This window comes from Mus musculus, chromosome 12 (assembly GCF_000001635.26).
Source record: "Mus musculus strain C57BL/6J chromosome 12, GRCm38.p6 C57BL/6J".
Classification (NCBI taxonomy): Eukaryota; Metazoa; Chordata; class Mammalia; order Rodentia; family Muridae; genus Mus; species Mus musculus.
In genome coordinates this window covers 101,037,522-101,051,302 of record NC_000078.6, presented here as the reverse complement: position 1 = coordinate 101,051,302, position 13,781 = coordinate 101,037,522, and the positions used below count along the sequence as shown (strand labels likewise).

Here is a 13,781-nt window from a genome sequence, read left to right as displayed (position 1 = left end):
GTTATGAAGCTCAAAGCTTAGCTGTGTAACTAAATTTAAGACATTAGGGCTAGAGAAGTAACTCAAGGATTATAAGAGCACTGGTTGCTCTTCCAGAAGACCCTGGTTTGATTTCAAGAACCCATACAGCAACTAACAACAGTCTGAACTCCAGTCCTGGGTCATCTGACACTCTTTTGGCTTCTGTGGGCACCACACACACACATAGTCTCAGAAATATATACAGGCAAAACACTAATGCACATAAAATAAAAAATAGGGCTGAAGAGATGGTTCGGCAGTTAAGAGCACTGATTGTTCTTCCAAATGTCCTGAGTTCAATTCTCAGCAACTACATTGTGGCTCAGAACCATCTGTAATTGAATCCTATGCCCTCTTCTGGTATGTCTGAAGTATACTCATAAATACTCATAAATAAAATAAATTTTTAAAATTTTATAAATAGATTGGGATTTTTTTTCATGTATTTTTCAAGAGACTTTTAAGGTGAATTCTGTTAAAAGCACCATAATCACAGAAAAGTACTTACAAAAGAAAGTAATTTGTTTCCGTAGTCTGTCAGTCGATTGGTTGGTTGGTCGGTCGGTTGGTCGAAAGATATTATTATGGGATCCATGTTGGTCTCAGGTCTTCTTGTTTCAGTCTCCCCAGTGCTGGGATCACAAGTGTATGCCATGGTAAATGGCAAACTATTATCGTTTATTCCTTAGGACTTATACTTATGTATGTGTGTTTAAAGAGTAGTTTTAATGTCATTATTGGGAAATTGCTGTTGAGGCTCTAAAAACCCATATATTATTTTCCCTTAATAATTTCACGATGTAGTATGTTTAATTTAAAACATCATACTCAACTTATAGTAGTATTATTCATGTGTTAATAAAAGCTGTAATAGCAGCCGGGCGTGGTGGCCCACGCCTTTAATCCCAGCACTCTGGGAGGCAGAGGCAGGCTGATTTCTGAGTTCGAGGCCAGCCAGGGCTACACAGAGAAACCCTGTCTCAAAAAACCAAAAAAAAAAAAGCTGTAATAGCATTGGTGTAAAAGTGTCTTTTCCTGTCTCTGAAGTGCTAGAATTTAATATGCCCAACACATTAAATAAACTCTTATGTGATCCTAGAAATCAAGTCTTTGAAATGTTATTTTGCTCCTGTCAGTGTTTATTTATATTGGGTAAAATTTGAGGCCTGTTTCCAAACTAACATGTTGAAGATAGCATTTACAAAGAACTTGTAGAAGGTACTGTGCTATGGGTGCGAAGCTGTAGACAAAAACTTGTAGAGACTTGGCTGACTTTAAAGAGTAGAGATTAATCAGTGAGTATATTTTTGTTATGACCTCACTGTGATTATGAAGAAAGCACAGAATTCAATGAAGTCAGGGGAAGCAGAGAGAGCATAATTACACCAAAGATGAAGGGTGTTTGCTGTGATTCCATATACTGTTTGTTCAGCATACATATGATCATGTTTTGCTTATTTTAGATGATTTTCAAACTGCGCAGTTACTAGCACTTGTATTGGAATTGCTAACATTTTGTGTGGAGCACCATACCTACCACATAAAGAACTATATTATCAACAAGGACATTCTTCGCAGAGTGCTAGTTCTTATGGCCTCCAAGCATGCTTTCTTGGCATTATGTAAGTGCTTCTTAAAGGATTCTTTGTTAACTTCCTCTGTTACTCTGTTTTAGCTTTAAAGCTCATTGCTGAGAACATAACTGATTGAGGGGTCATCAGGCCTAGAATCTTAGTGTAAGCTCATGCCCTGATGACAGTTTGGCAGGGCATAAGGCAGAACTTCATTCATAAAAAGTTGAATGGCTAGAAGATATCTGCCAGGTCAAGTCATATTTCTACTACTGGCCTTCCACTAAATCCTTAGGTGATTTGGTGTTATTTTAGAACCAAGTGGTAACTAACTACAGTTTAACCAAAACTACCTCTGGGGGGGCGGGGTGTTGTTTTCTTTGTTTTTTGTTTTTTTTTATAACCTACAAACTGGAAAATGGTTTAATATTTTCTTAAAGATTAGTTTAATAAAAGAAAAACAAATATTACTACAGAGATTGTAAAATATGTACATGTGGACCTTTACAGAGAAGGTTTGTAAACTATTTCATAGCTATAGTTTCTTTTGTTTTGTTTTTGGGTTGCTGGGAGTGTGGTGGGGTATTTGTTTTGTTTTTATTGTTTTGACTTTTTATTGATGGTGTTTCTGCAGCCCAGACTGGCCTTAAGCTCATGGCAATCCTCATGCCTTGACTGCCGGAATGTTGGTTGTAGGTGCAAGCTACCATTCCTAGCTTCACACACGGTGATCTTTATTTGTATGTGACATGCTATGAATTGAGCCCAATACCGAAAACATTTGCATACACTTGACCACTGTACCCTTAGCCCAGAGCATAGTTCACTTTTTAACAAGATGATTCTTGTTTTGTTTTTAAGTTCAATCTTAGTTACACTCTTTTTTAAAAGCTGATATTCACAATGTTGAGACCTTAGTTTATTATAGTAAAGCATACCTGTGAATTAGAAATAGGTTAATCCATAGTGCTTTGGCTATGCTGTAGCCAGACTTCTTGAGTAATAAGTTTGTATATCTAAACTGTAGTTATTGGTAAGTTGACTAACCAAGTTTAGGGATACTCTGGAGGCTTGGATAATGCCAAGTTTTTGCCAATTGGCATTTAAAGGTAAGTTGGGTTTGATTTTTTATTTTGTCTTGTTTTGTTTTTTAAGGCTTCACGTTTTATTTAAGTTTTCACTTTGTTGAGTTTCTTTGCTTGACACATATATGATGAAAATACATGTACTTGGAATATGTCTTTATAAGTTGAAGAGAACACTTGACTCATTTACTTTCCACTGAACATTCAGAACACTAAATTTTAGTCATAGCATTTGTGTTATTGACAAGACTTAAGATAGACTACAAAAAATAAAATCATCATGTACAAGTGAGCTCAGCACATACCAATCAGGGCTTTGGGGGTTAGAAAGACGGTCTTCCAAAGGATCTGAATTTGATTGCCAGCACCCACATAACAATTCATAACTGGCTATATTTCACTTTTAGGATAATCTGACACCCCCTTCTAGCATCAAACACATGGTACATAGACATACATGCGGGCAGAACACCATACACGTAAAAACATTTCCCCACATACTTACCATAGGAGAGGTGATGGTACCAAGGCCAAGTTCTTTTAAGTCACCATAAAGAGTTTTGTCTATTTGGGGAAAGGAGGCAGAAGGGAAAAGCTGAATAGATTAAGTTTAGATAGCTTTATTTCAGCAAAGAAAATAGCCAGATACAGTTGCATCTATAATTCTGGTTCTTCAAAGGGTAAGCAGGCCTGTCTCTGAGTTCCAAGACAGGGCTACATAGAGACCCTGTCTCCAAAGGGGTGGGAGGTGGAGGGAGATTAAACACAAGCTACTATTCTATTCCATTGAATCTGAGATTGAGTCTTTATATACTTCTCAAACTAAGGTAAGCTTTACAGTTGATGGCATGACCTTTATAATTAGTTTTGTTTTCATAGTTTATTAGGAGAGATTGTGAAAATCAAAATCCAACTTAATAGGAACTGAACTTGGAAAATCATAGTAATAACTTGTTCTAAGTGAATCTGATCAGGCAGTTTTCATAAGAGTGTTAACTTGAATTGTCTTGTTCATGAGAGAATGATATCCTTAATTAAATGTGAAGTTAAGATGTTAAGTAGATGAGAGTGGTGTGTTTTGCTATACATAGGGAACTTGAGTCCAACAGAAGAGTGTCACACATGGGACCTAAAAGAAAAAGGCCTTTTCTGTAGTTCAGGCACTCCCCATGTCTTCTTTTCTTGCAGTATTATAAAAAAAGAATTGTAATCCAATAAGAACTGTGTAGAGAATCATTTACAAGATGAAAATTAAATTGGAAACTACAATTTAATCTTAGGTATATTTTATTCATCTTTTATAACTGTGACAAGGTACTCTGAAGCCTAAATCCTTCACAGTCGGCCTCTCTTCCCAGACTTGAGGGTGAGAGCAGTAGCAGTCATCAGTACGTCCTACATGACGTTTATAGTGTACATAAGAACTGTATAAATTTGGTGAAGCAAGACTTAGGGTACATTGAAATTAAAAGGTATACTATTTCAGAGAGAATTCTATAAGTTAGATATGCATTGTAAGTAGAAAAGACAATGATACATGCAGTATCTTATTTACTGTGCCTTTTTAAAGGTTTTTGGGGACTTTTGTGTTGGTGTTTAGGGTTAGAAAATATTGAACTCGGGCTGGAGAAGTGGGTTGGTGGATAAAGGCAGCTTGCTGCTGAGTTTAGTCCCTTGAACCTACATGGTGGGAGAGGTCCAACTCCTTAAAGCTGTCTTCTGTCCTCCATATGTGAGCCACGCATGCTAAATGGAGAACAAAAACAGAACTCTGTAAAAAGAATAGATTTCATTTAAAGCTTTATTGTGAAGCCAGAGGCAGCTCGGTGGTAGAGTGCTTTACCTGGCATACTAGCATCATGAGCCCCTGACTCAATCCTGAGCATCAATGGGATGGGTTGGAGGAGGGAGCAGAGCTTCTATTATTAGTTCTATGTGTGGCAATGAAATCTTGTGTCAATGTAGTACAAAAAATGTGATCAGAACTGAACACAAAGATTCCTCCCCTTAATGAAGATTTGCCGTGTTGTGAGCAGAAACAGTGCACTTTACATTAAAAATGCCAATTGGGCATAACTAGGAGTTTTCTCATCTGCTTTGAATGGCTGGACTTTATAGAATTGACTGGTAACCTTTGGAAAACAACTTGTTATTCAGTATCAAAGACTAATAGTATTGGATATTTTTGATGTGGGGCTATTGGGTGTGAGTTTAAACAAGTTATTGATGTAAATCAGGACAAATGGAAATAAGAGAGGGTAGCCCCCCACCCCAAAAGAAAACACCTAGAACTTCCTTCTACTACGTCAGCACTTCCTGGGTTAGGCGTTCTTTTAAGGAGTTGTTCAGGGTCTCGTCTGCATGTCCTGACCTCACTGAATTCTGAAAAGGTAGGAGGTTCTTTTCACATGCCTAGAACTGCATATGTAGTATCGGGGTTACTGTGATGTTTTGATAGGACACAAGTCTCCACAAAGCCTGCAGAGTTAGATTACCAAATCTTAGAAGAATAGTAAGTTCTTGCTTACTAAATGTTTAGAATTTACCTATTAGTCTGAGCTTTTGATTTTTATTAAAACAAGTGGAGCTGTCTCACTAAGTTCCTTTGCCAGCTAACCAAAAACAAGAGAAATCACTGTTTTAGAAATAAAACCTTGTCATGTCTGGCCTTCATTCACCACACAGAACAATGCCTCTTGCTACTTAAAAGGTCTTCAACCATACTTATGTTTTTAAATTTTTTCAGTAGTTTAAAAATAAAATTCAGTTAAACTATTTTGAAACTCCCTGCCCAGAGTGTTTCTTTATGAAGATACACTCTTAAATAAGTTGGATTGTTAGGGCAGTTTCTAACCAACTGTACCTAATTGGGCATCACTTGTGGACCTCTTTGTGCCAACTAAAGAGAAATTGAGCTGCTTTACTCCTCTGCCTTCCCACCCAGAAACCGTGTCAGCATGGTTGCCTGGCTACCTGCTCATGAAGGACTTGATTAATAACAAATTGGCAATTTAACGAGCCACTTCCATGATCTCCAAAGAAACCAAAATACAAACACAATATTTAATCTTGCCAACCGAAGACGATGTGACTACATGAAGTGAGTATGCTTTTTTGAACTGTTTACAGTAATTGGGACATTAACTTACTGATAATTCCATGTAGGTTAAAGAGGGCTTTGCTGAAGTCTAGCTGTCTAAGTATATTTGGATCTTGATGAATGGTGACTTAAGTAACACCCCATATCTCAAGATGCAAATATATATCTGCTGATCTGTAAGTTAAAGCCTAATTATTAAAGGAAAACTAGGGGAAAGTTAAAAAGCATACTCGCTGTAATGAGAATAGAGGACCGCATTTTAAAACAATCTAAATTTATATCTAAACCATGGGAAGGCAATTTTGGGGGCATGCAGATTTTTGTGGTTTCTGTCTGTCTTTTTTTTTTTTTTTTAAACACATCTACAAATAAACCATTACAAATCCATTAACTCTATAAAACAGTAAGAGTGTCCCAAAACTTGGAAGATCAAATTTATAGTACAGTGGATTGCCCTAATAAAACAGTGCTCTTTTTGGTTGCTTTAAAAAGTATGATGAAGGAATTATCACCTTAAGTATTATGATAATCTGTACTTACCTCAGCAATAAATTACATTTTGGCTGATAGTGATTGGTATATTCCCAGAACTTTTTTGGCTTTCTAAGACTTGTGTTCTATGATAACATACACTACCTTTTTTCCTGGGGTGGGCAGGGTCTCCTCACGCCCTGGCTATTCTAGAGCTTCCTAGTGTTGGATTACAAGCATAAATTTTACAACCTACTGACATGACACTGTTTTGAATGCATTTTCTTACTCTTAAGGTTCATATTCTGCATACATGTGATCATGGATGTCTGTTAAATAGATTCTGTTTGTTGATTCTGAGATGTAGTTTGAACAGCAATACCTCTGTGTTTCAGGTGCCCTCCGTTTTAAGAGAAAAATCATTGGATTAAAAGATGAATTTTATAACCGCTACATAATGAAAAGTTTTTTATTTGAACCTGTAGTCAAAGCATTTCTCAACAACGGATCTCGTTACAATCTGATGAACTCCGCCATAATAGAAATGTTTGAATTTATTAGAGTGGTAGGTTCTGTCTTCTTACCTTAGGATTTTGGTTTTAATATGTCTGAGAAACTTGAGTATCTGTTATTGGTATTTTGTCTTTAGAGTGTTTGGAGAGATTTTAAGAACCATGCTACAAAAATCCTAAAAGTAATTCAATTTAGACGAATAAAAACCCAAAACTATCTGGCATGCTTTATAGAGCTAAAGGTGGTGGCTTGTATCTGGAATCCTAATACTTCTCAGACCCTGTCTCAACCAACAACAAAAAAAAAAGAATTGTGATAAGAGATACAGAACTTCAAGGCCAGCCTGGTCTACAAAGTGAGTTCCAGGACAGCCAGGGCTATACAGAGAAACCCTGTCTCAAAAAACCAAAAAAAAAAAAAAAGATATACAGAACTTGGGAGATGGGCAGTGGTGGCACACACTTTTAATCCCAGGACTCAGGAGGCAGAGGCAGTCAAATCTCTTGGGTCTACAGATGATTTCTAGGAAAGCCGAGGTTCATAGAGAAACCTGTGCTTGCCTTTTTCATCATTCTAAAGTGCATTCTCTGAGGGTGGTGCTCTCTGTTACTGTGCAGCCACCACAGAAGTCCACCTGCTGCACAGTTTAGGTTGGACTCATCTCGTGACAGTTCTGCCTCGGCTCTGAAAGTACTGGTATTGCGGTGTGTGCCACTGTGTCCATTCTTGGGGAACCAGAATCACTAGAACTTGGATATACACTCTGGAAATAACCTTTGGACAGTTCCCAGGAGCACCAAAAGCTCTTTTATTGTCTGACTACTTTAAAGTTGTACAGTAACTGTGAAATTAAACTTTTGATGAGTCTTAGGAATTACCACAGTATGCCTAATCTTACTTTGTTAAAAAAGTAATTTTTCATATCTGATTTATTTTGCTATAATTCTTTTCTGTAGGAAGATATAAAATCATTAACTGCCCATGTAATTGAGAATTATTGGAAAGCACTAGAAGATGTAGATTATGTACAGACGTTTAAAGGATTAAAATTGAGGTTTGAACAGCAAAGAGAAAGGCAAGACAACCCCAAACTTGATAGGTAAGTTTCTACATATTTGAATGCATTCATCATTCAGCAGTAGATTTTTTTATCTTTTACATTTGTGATCACACACAAGTACACTGTGATGGGGGATGGTGTATCCTCAGGACAAGTTGCAGGAGTTGGTTCTTTACTTCCACCGTGTGGTTCTGGGGCTCTTTGTCATACTTGACAGAACACACTTTTATACCATCTTGGCGATGCCTGTGCTAGTTTTGTTTCTGAAAATATATAAATTATACTAAGATCTTCAGTCACCAACATAAACTGATAATAGCAGTGAGGTTCATATGTCAGAATATTATCTTAATTGGTTTTTTAAGTATATATTATTTAAAATACCATGTACCCTCAGTTTGGGTTGAGTATGTGTGTGTGTTTATGCATGCACATGCATGTTGTTTGTAAGTATGTCTATGCATCAGGTGTGTGCCTGGTAACCACAGAGAACAAAAGATTGTGTTAGATTCCCTCGGCCTAGAGATACAAATAACTGTGAGCTGCTATTGTGTGCTAGGAATTGAACCCAGGTCCTAAGTCCTATGCCATCTCTTCTAGCCTCTGTCTCTGTAGTATGGCTTAAAAGTCTGTACATTGATCTATAACAGTTACCATTTTGGAAATAGAGAATTTGATTCTAGGAGTTTATTAGATTTGATAGGGTCCATCTTTTAATTATGTATTTGTTTCAGTGTGGTTTGGCATTTGGTTTTGGTGGTGCCAGGGATCAGCCCCAGGATAATGTTAAGCTATGTCTTAGCCCTTACTTAGAGTCTTCTTCCATTTTCTTGTAGCATGCGGTCTATCTTGAGGAATCATCGATATCGACGAGATGCCAGAACACTAGAAGACGAAGAAGAGATGTGGTTCAACACAGATGAAGATGACATGGAAGATGGAGAAGCTGTGGTGTCTCCATCTGACAAAACGAAGAATGACGATGATATTATGGATCCAATAAGTAAATTTATGGAAAGGAAGAAATGTATGTTGAAACAAAGAGCAAGGGAAAGTGAGGCTCTCAGTCCTGGTCCTTTATTTCTTGAGGAAATGATTAGTCGCTACTCCAAGTAGACAATAATTCAAAGATTCACAGGATGTGGCTGAATTGCTGACTGTAAAGGTGTAGGCTGAGTTTTCTTAATGTAAGGAAGACGGTTCGGAGGTTATGGATACTAAATGTAAGACTGAAGATCACACTTCTCTGCATTGTAATATTTGCTAGATAATGTATTTGGTTCTTGGAAAGGCTTTGTTCATAGGTTGGACTTCATTCAGGGTTGCTTCTCAGCAAAGAAATGAGCTGGTTACTTATGTTTTAGTGTCATTTCATTTGGAGGAATTAGGAAAAAAATGAGAGTAAAAGTATTCTACATTCTCATTTTTAGTGAAAGAAAGTGAAGAGAAGGAGGTGCTTCTGAAAACTAATCTTTCTGGACGACAGAGCCCAAGTTTCAAACTTTCCTTGTCCAGTGGGACAAAGACTAACCTCACCAGCCAGTCATCCGCAACAAGCCTGCCTGGTTCTCCAGGGTCACCTGGCTCCCCGGGCTCTCCGGGCTCTCCTGGATCCGTCCCTAAGAGTACATCTCAGACGGCAGCTATTACCACAAAGGTACATGCTTGGATTGGAGTCCCCTATGCTGGCCCTTCCCTGCCATGCTTTAAGCTTACCGGAGCAGTCTTTATTCCTGGATTATCGCTTTGCTTTGCTTTGCTTTGCTTTGCTTTCTGGAACTAGCTAGCTAAATGCTATGAACTGAAGGTGAAACCTCATCACAACCACTACCTGAACTTATGTGTCCAGTGCAAATCTGTAGTCTGCCTTTGGTATTGTTTAACTTATAAATTATAGGTTCATCTTTACCTTTCTCAATTAGAACCCAGGTGAAAACTTGGGAGGGGAAGCCAGAGTTTCTGTTTATATGTGTGGACAGACATCAAAGCTGTGTGTGGAGGTCAGTTCTTCTGCCGTGTGTGTCCCAAAGATCAAGCTTAGGTCATTAGGATTGATAAAAAGTGCTGGCCCCACAGTCTCATTTCATCTGACATTGGCAGGAGATCCCTCAGGACTGAGGCTGCATCTAACGTTGAAATGAAGGCACAGGCTGAGAGCAGAGTGATAGGAATTTCCATAGCCATTCAAATTGTACTGTCATAGTTTCTGTTGAAGAATCAGGGCTAAAGGGGAAATCCAGAAGAAATATCCCATCTGCCTGCATTTTGATAGCATTTTATCTTTTATATTGAAATACATTTGAGCCAGGCATTGTACTACACACAGGTCAGTAATCATAGCTACTCTTGACACTAGGAAAGAAAGATTGCTAGAATACGGCCTGCCTGGGCCACTTAAGACCCCGGCTCAGAAGGTATACAAGAGGGCTAGGTATGTAGCAGTAGTAGATAGAGCCAGCCCTTGGCCTGAGCATGTATGAAGCCCTGGGTTCAACCCCAATACCATAAAAAAATGAATTTTATACAGGTAGTCATAAGCCATTTTAAGTAGCTTAAGAGAACCTTACAAAAATATGGAAATTTTAGAATGTCTATAAAAATTATTTTGAGCATGCTGGCATGGGGCCTATACTTTTTCTAAGTTTTACAACAGGTAATTTCAAATGTAGTGGGTTCTTTACATAATTCTTATTTCTCAACAGGGAGGACTCGTGGGTCTGGTAGATTATCCTGATGATGATGAAGATGATGATGAGGATGAAGACAAGGAAGACACACTACCAGTGTCAAAGAAAGCAAAATTTGAGTCCTAATAATAGCAACTGCCTGTGATCATCAGTACCTGTTGACAAAACTGGTTCTTTACCCCTCCCCCCTACAAAATCCACATCAAAGTGCAGTGGTCTCTTGTGAATGACTGACCCAGATCAGCACCACACTGGACTTCTGCTCATCAAGTGCCAATTCAATGGAGCAGGAGGAGGGGATGCCGTGCAGTTAGGGGAAGACATAAGCCTGTGAGCTCTCCAGCTTGGACCACACATTGCCCTTTTCTCAGGGAAGGAAATGGAAATAAAAAGCCAACAGGGCAGGGGTTTTGTCAGTGGAACTCTGGATTGACTGGTCAGTTGCTACAATCAGAACCTGCTTTCTTGGACCATGTTTGAGACTTAGAAGAATGGGTCTTTCTGCCATAGTTCCTCACTAGTAAAGAATGCCAGCAGTTTCTTTGTATAAAGAGACCTGCCTTTAAAATCATACATTCTGAACATTTTAGTCAAGCTACAACAGATTTGGAAAACCTTTGTGGGGGAGGGGCAGAATAAAGTATCTTTTTTTTTTTTTTTTTAAATCTGTTCCCTTTGCCCTTCAAACTGCAGATTTTTTTTTTCAAAGTGGGGATTTGTCCCTGCTTGATTAAAGATTGAGTGGAATTCTAGATGTGGTCATTTGTGTCATAATTTTTCTTTTTGTTTCAATTTGTTTCTGTTTTTTTTTTCTCTCCCCCTGGGTGTATGATTAGTTGTTGAATATATATATTTGGGACCATTAAAACTTTTTTGATGTAATATAGCCTAACGTGCTGGCACCTGCTTTACATGTGTAATTTGTGTTCTACATCACAGTTCTTAATTTGTTTAGAGTTTTATGAAAGATGGTATAGTTTTTATTGACAAAAGCAAAGTAATCTTACAACTATGTGCATACAAAAGCAATACTATTTTGTGACTAAATATTTTATATTAAAATTTGCATCAGCAGCTGTCTTGAGATTTCAGGGAAATAGAGTGGAATTTAAAACTTCAACAGTTTTGTTAAACTTAGAAACATGAAATTAGTATTCCAAAGAGATTCGGAAATTTCATATCTTGGAGAAATGACGGTACATTAAATCAAAATTGAGGATGGATGATTTAAAAGTAATACTTGACTTTTGAATAATAAAAAGAAAAGTGAAGAGTAAGAGAAATTGTATTAATTGTATGTTTCTTTTCTTTCTTTCTTTTTTTTTAACATATGCCCTTTGGAATACAAGTTGTAAGTGGTGGTACCTAAATAAACACCCAAGAACCATTAAGTGGTACCTTATTAAAACATTATTTTTGGGTCTGGTGACACAGCTTAATAGTAGAATGGGGTGGGACACTTTCCATTTTTCAGCTCCATTACCACCAGAAAATAATGTATTCTTAAATAGGATCTTTACTGTTAGACATACTAAAATGTTTTCAAGAAAGTAAGTGTCTGAGTTCCAAAACCTTCGCTTTTTAAAGGTGGAAAGCAGAACTTACCTTGTAGTTGTAAATGAATAAAATGTTATGCCCAGGAGAGGCCACTATGTGGTCCTAACTGCTTATCCTCAACAGAAACAGGAAATCCAGAATATACTGCAGGCGGTGGTGCATGCACTCGGGAAACTGGAGCAGGTGGATCTTTCAGCTTGAGGCACAATAAAGTATAAAAGATTTAATTCATTTCACAATAGAGCTGCTTTTTAAGACAATTACACAGCTGGAGATGGCACAGTGGTTAAAAGCACTGGCTGCTCACAAACCTCTGTAACTCCAGTCTCGGGGATCTGGTGCTTGCTGAAGGCACTGTACTTGCATGTAGTACTCATATTACATTCAGGGAAACACCCAGCCACATAAATAAAAAGATTTGTACTTTAGCCAAGCAGTTGATGGAGCACACCTTTAATCCCTGCACTGGAGGCAGGAGTCAGATCTCTCTGTAGGCCAAGATGGTCATCTGTGAGAGCAACGAGTATTTCTAACCACTGAGCCTTTCTCCAACCCGTTTTTGATCTTTAAAGACAGGCACTAGGTAACTTAGAACTATCTAGACCAGATTGGCCTTCCTGAATGCTGGAGTCATTGTTCAGTGCCAGCTTGCAGGTAGACCACCTCCTGAGTCAGATTGATTATTTTGGTTTGGTGGTGGTTTTTTGATCTCACTATGTAAACCAGTCACAGAGGTCCACCTGCCTCAGCCTCTAGAGTGTAAGCCACCATACCTGAGTCAACTTACCTTGTATATGTAGAGGAAAGAATCTACAGTCTTCACTGTTAGCTAGAATATTTTGTGTCAACTAATGGTGGTATCTTAAACATCTTTTTTCCAGGAAAGCACCTCTAGCTGAACTCAGGATCTTCCTGGCTTTGCAGAAGGTGGCTTGGGACACTTGCTTTGACATTGGGACCTTTGGGCAGAGGACAGATTCATGACTTGTCTTCATAAATCATCCAATTATTTTAAAGAGATCTCTGTTGGCCTTTGGCCATGCTCTTCAGAAATAGCTCTTAGTGCTTATGGTTATTTAAGCAAACTTTATGAAGGTTTGCTATAAAGTAGGTAAAAAGGAACTTCTAGTGGAGATCTACCATCAGCCAGAAATTACTGGACATTCAGCCCTGGAATTGACATTTAACTTCAGAGGCTACAGTATTGTTTCCACTCTGGGGATTCAGCCCTGGACTCTAGTACCCTAAGCACATACTGTAAGTCCACACTCCTAAGCTCAACTACTGTCTTGGTACCTGGTAAGAATATAGTATAAATTATTTTCACCTTATTGATACCAGTGAGTTGTTTTGCTCATTTTGTAGTGTTCGAGGTGAAAAAAATTAAAACGTAACCTCCTAAAGTGATGAAAGCTTTATAACTACTCCAGAAACATCCTCTCTCCCACAAATGCTCCCCTGCCTGGTAGTTTTCAATGGGTTTGTGTGATTACTATTTCTTGCCCAGTTGTCCTCAAATCCTATATGCAATTTTATCAGAACATCCCTCTGGTCTTTCAACATGTTACCCAGACACCCTGTTAATCCTTGGTGAAAAGATCTTTCTAGTTTCAACCAACACCTCACACCACAGAACCTACCTCCATGTCACTCTCTGGAAATGTTCAGTGCAAAAAAAGTGCTCAATCTACTAGCTGATATAGTTTACAGTTTCTC

At 38.1% G+C, this 13,781-nt stretch overlaps 1 protein-coding gene across 6 annotated transcripts in view; it reads left to right on the top strand.

Annotated features, from left to right (window-relative positions):
* Ppp4r3a (protein phosphatase 4 regulatory subunit 3A) overlaps positions 1 to 11,894 on the top strand; it is a 44,329-nt gene extending 32,435 nt beyond the window's left edge. For 2 of the 6 annotated variants that reach the window (XR_001780474.2, XR_003950076.1), the window contains exons 10-16: positions 1,485 to 1,643; positions 5,622 to 5,777; positions 6,644 to 6,813; positions 7,718 to 7,860; positions 8,658 to 8,848; positions 9,252 to 9,478; positions 10,524 to 11,796. Coding sequence is in view for 4 of the 6 variants with exons in the window: in XM_017315173.1 (XP_017170662.1) it covers positions 1,485 to 1,643; positions 6,644 to 6,813; positions 7,718 to 7,860; positions 8,658 to 8,875; positions 9,252 to 9,478; positions 10,524 to 10,634 (1,028 nt within the window). In the remaining 2 variants the exon portion in view is untranslated. Of the gene's footprint in view, positions 1 to 1,484; positions 1,644 to 5,621; positions 5,778 to 6,643; positions 6,814 to 7,717; positions 7,861 to 8,657; positions 8,876 to 9,251; positions 9,479 to 10,523 lie in introns of all 6 variants that reach the window. The other 4 variants (NM_211355.2, NM_001160214.1, XM_017315173.1 and 1 more) reach the window with 2 other exon arrangements.
* Positions 11,895 to 13,781: the final 1,887 nt, after the last annotated feature.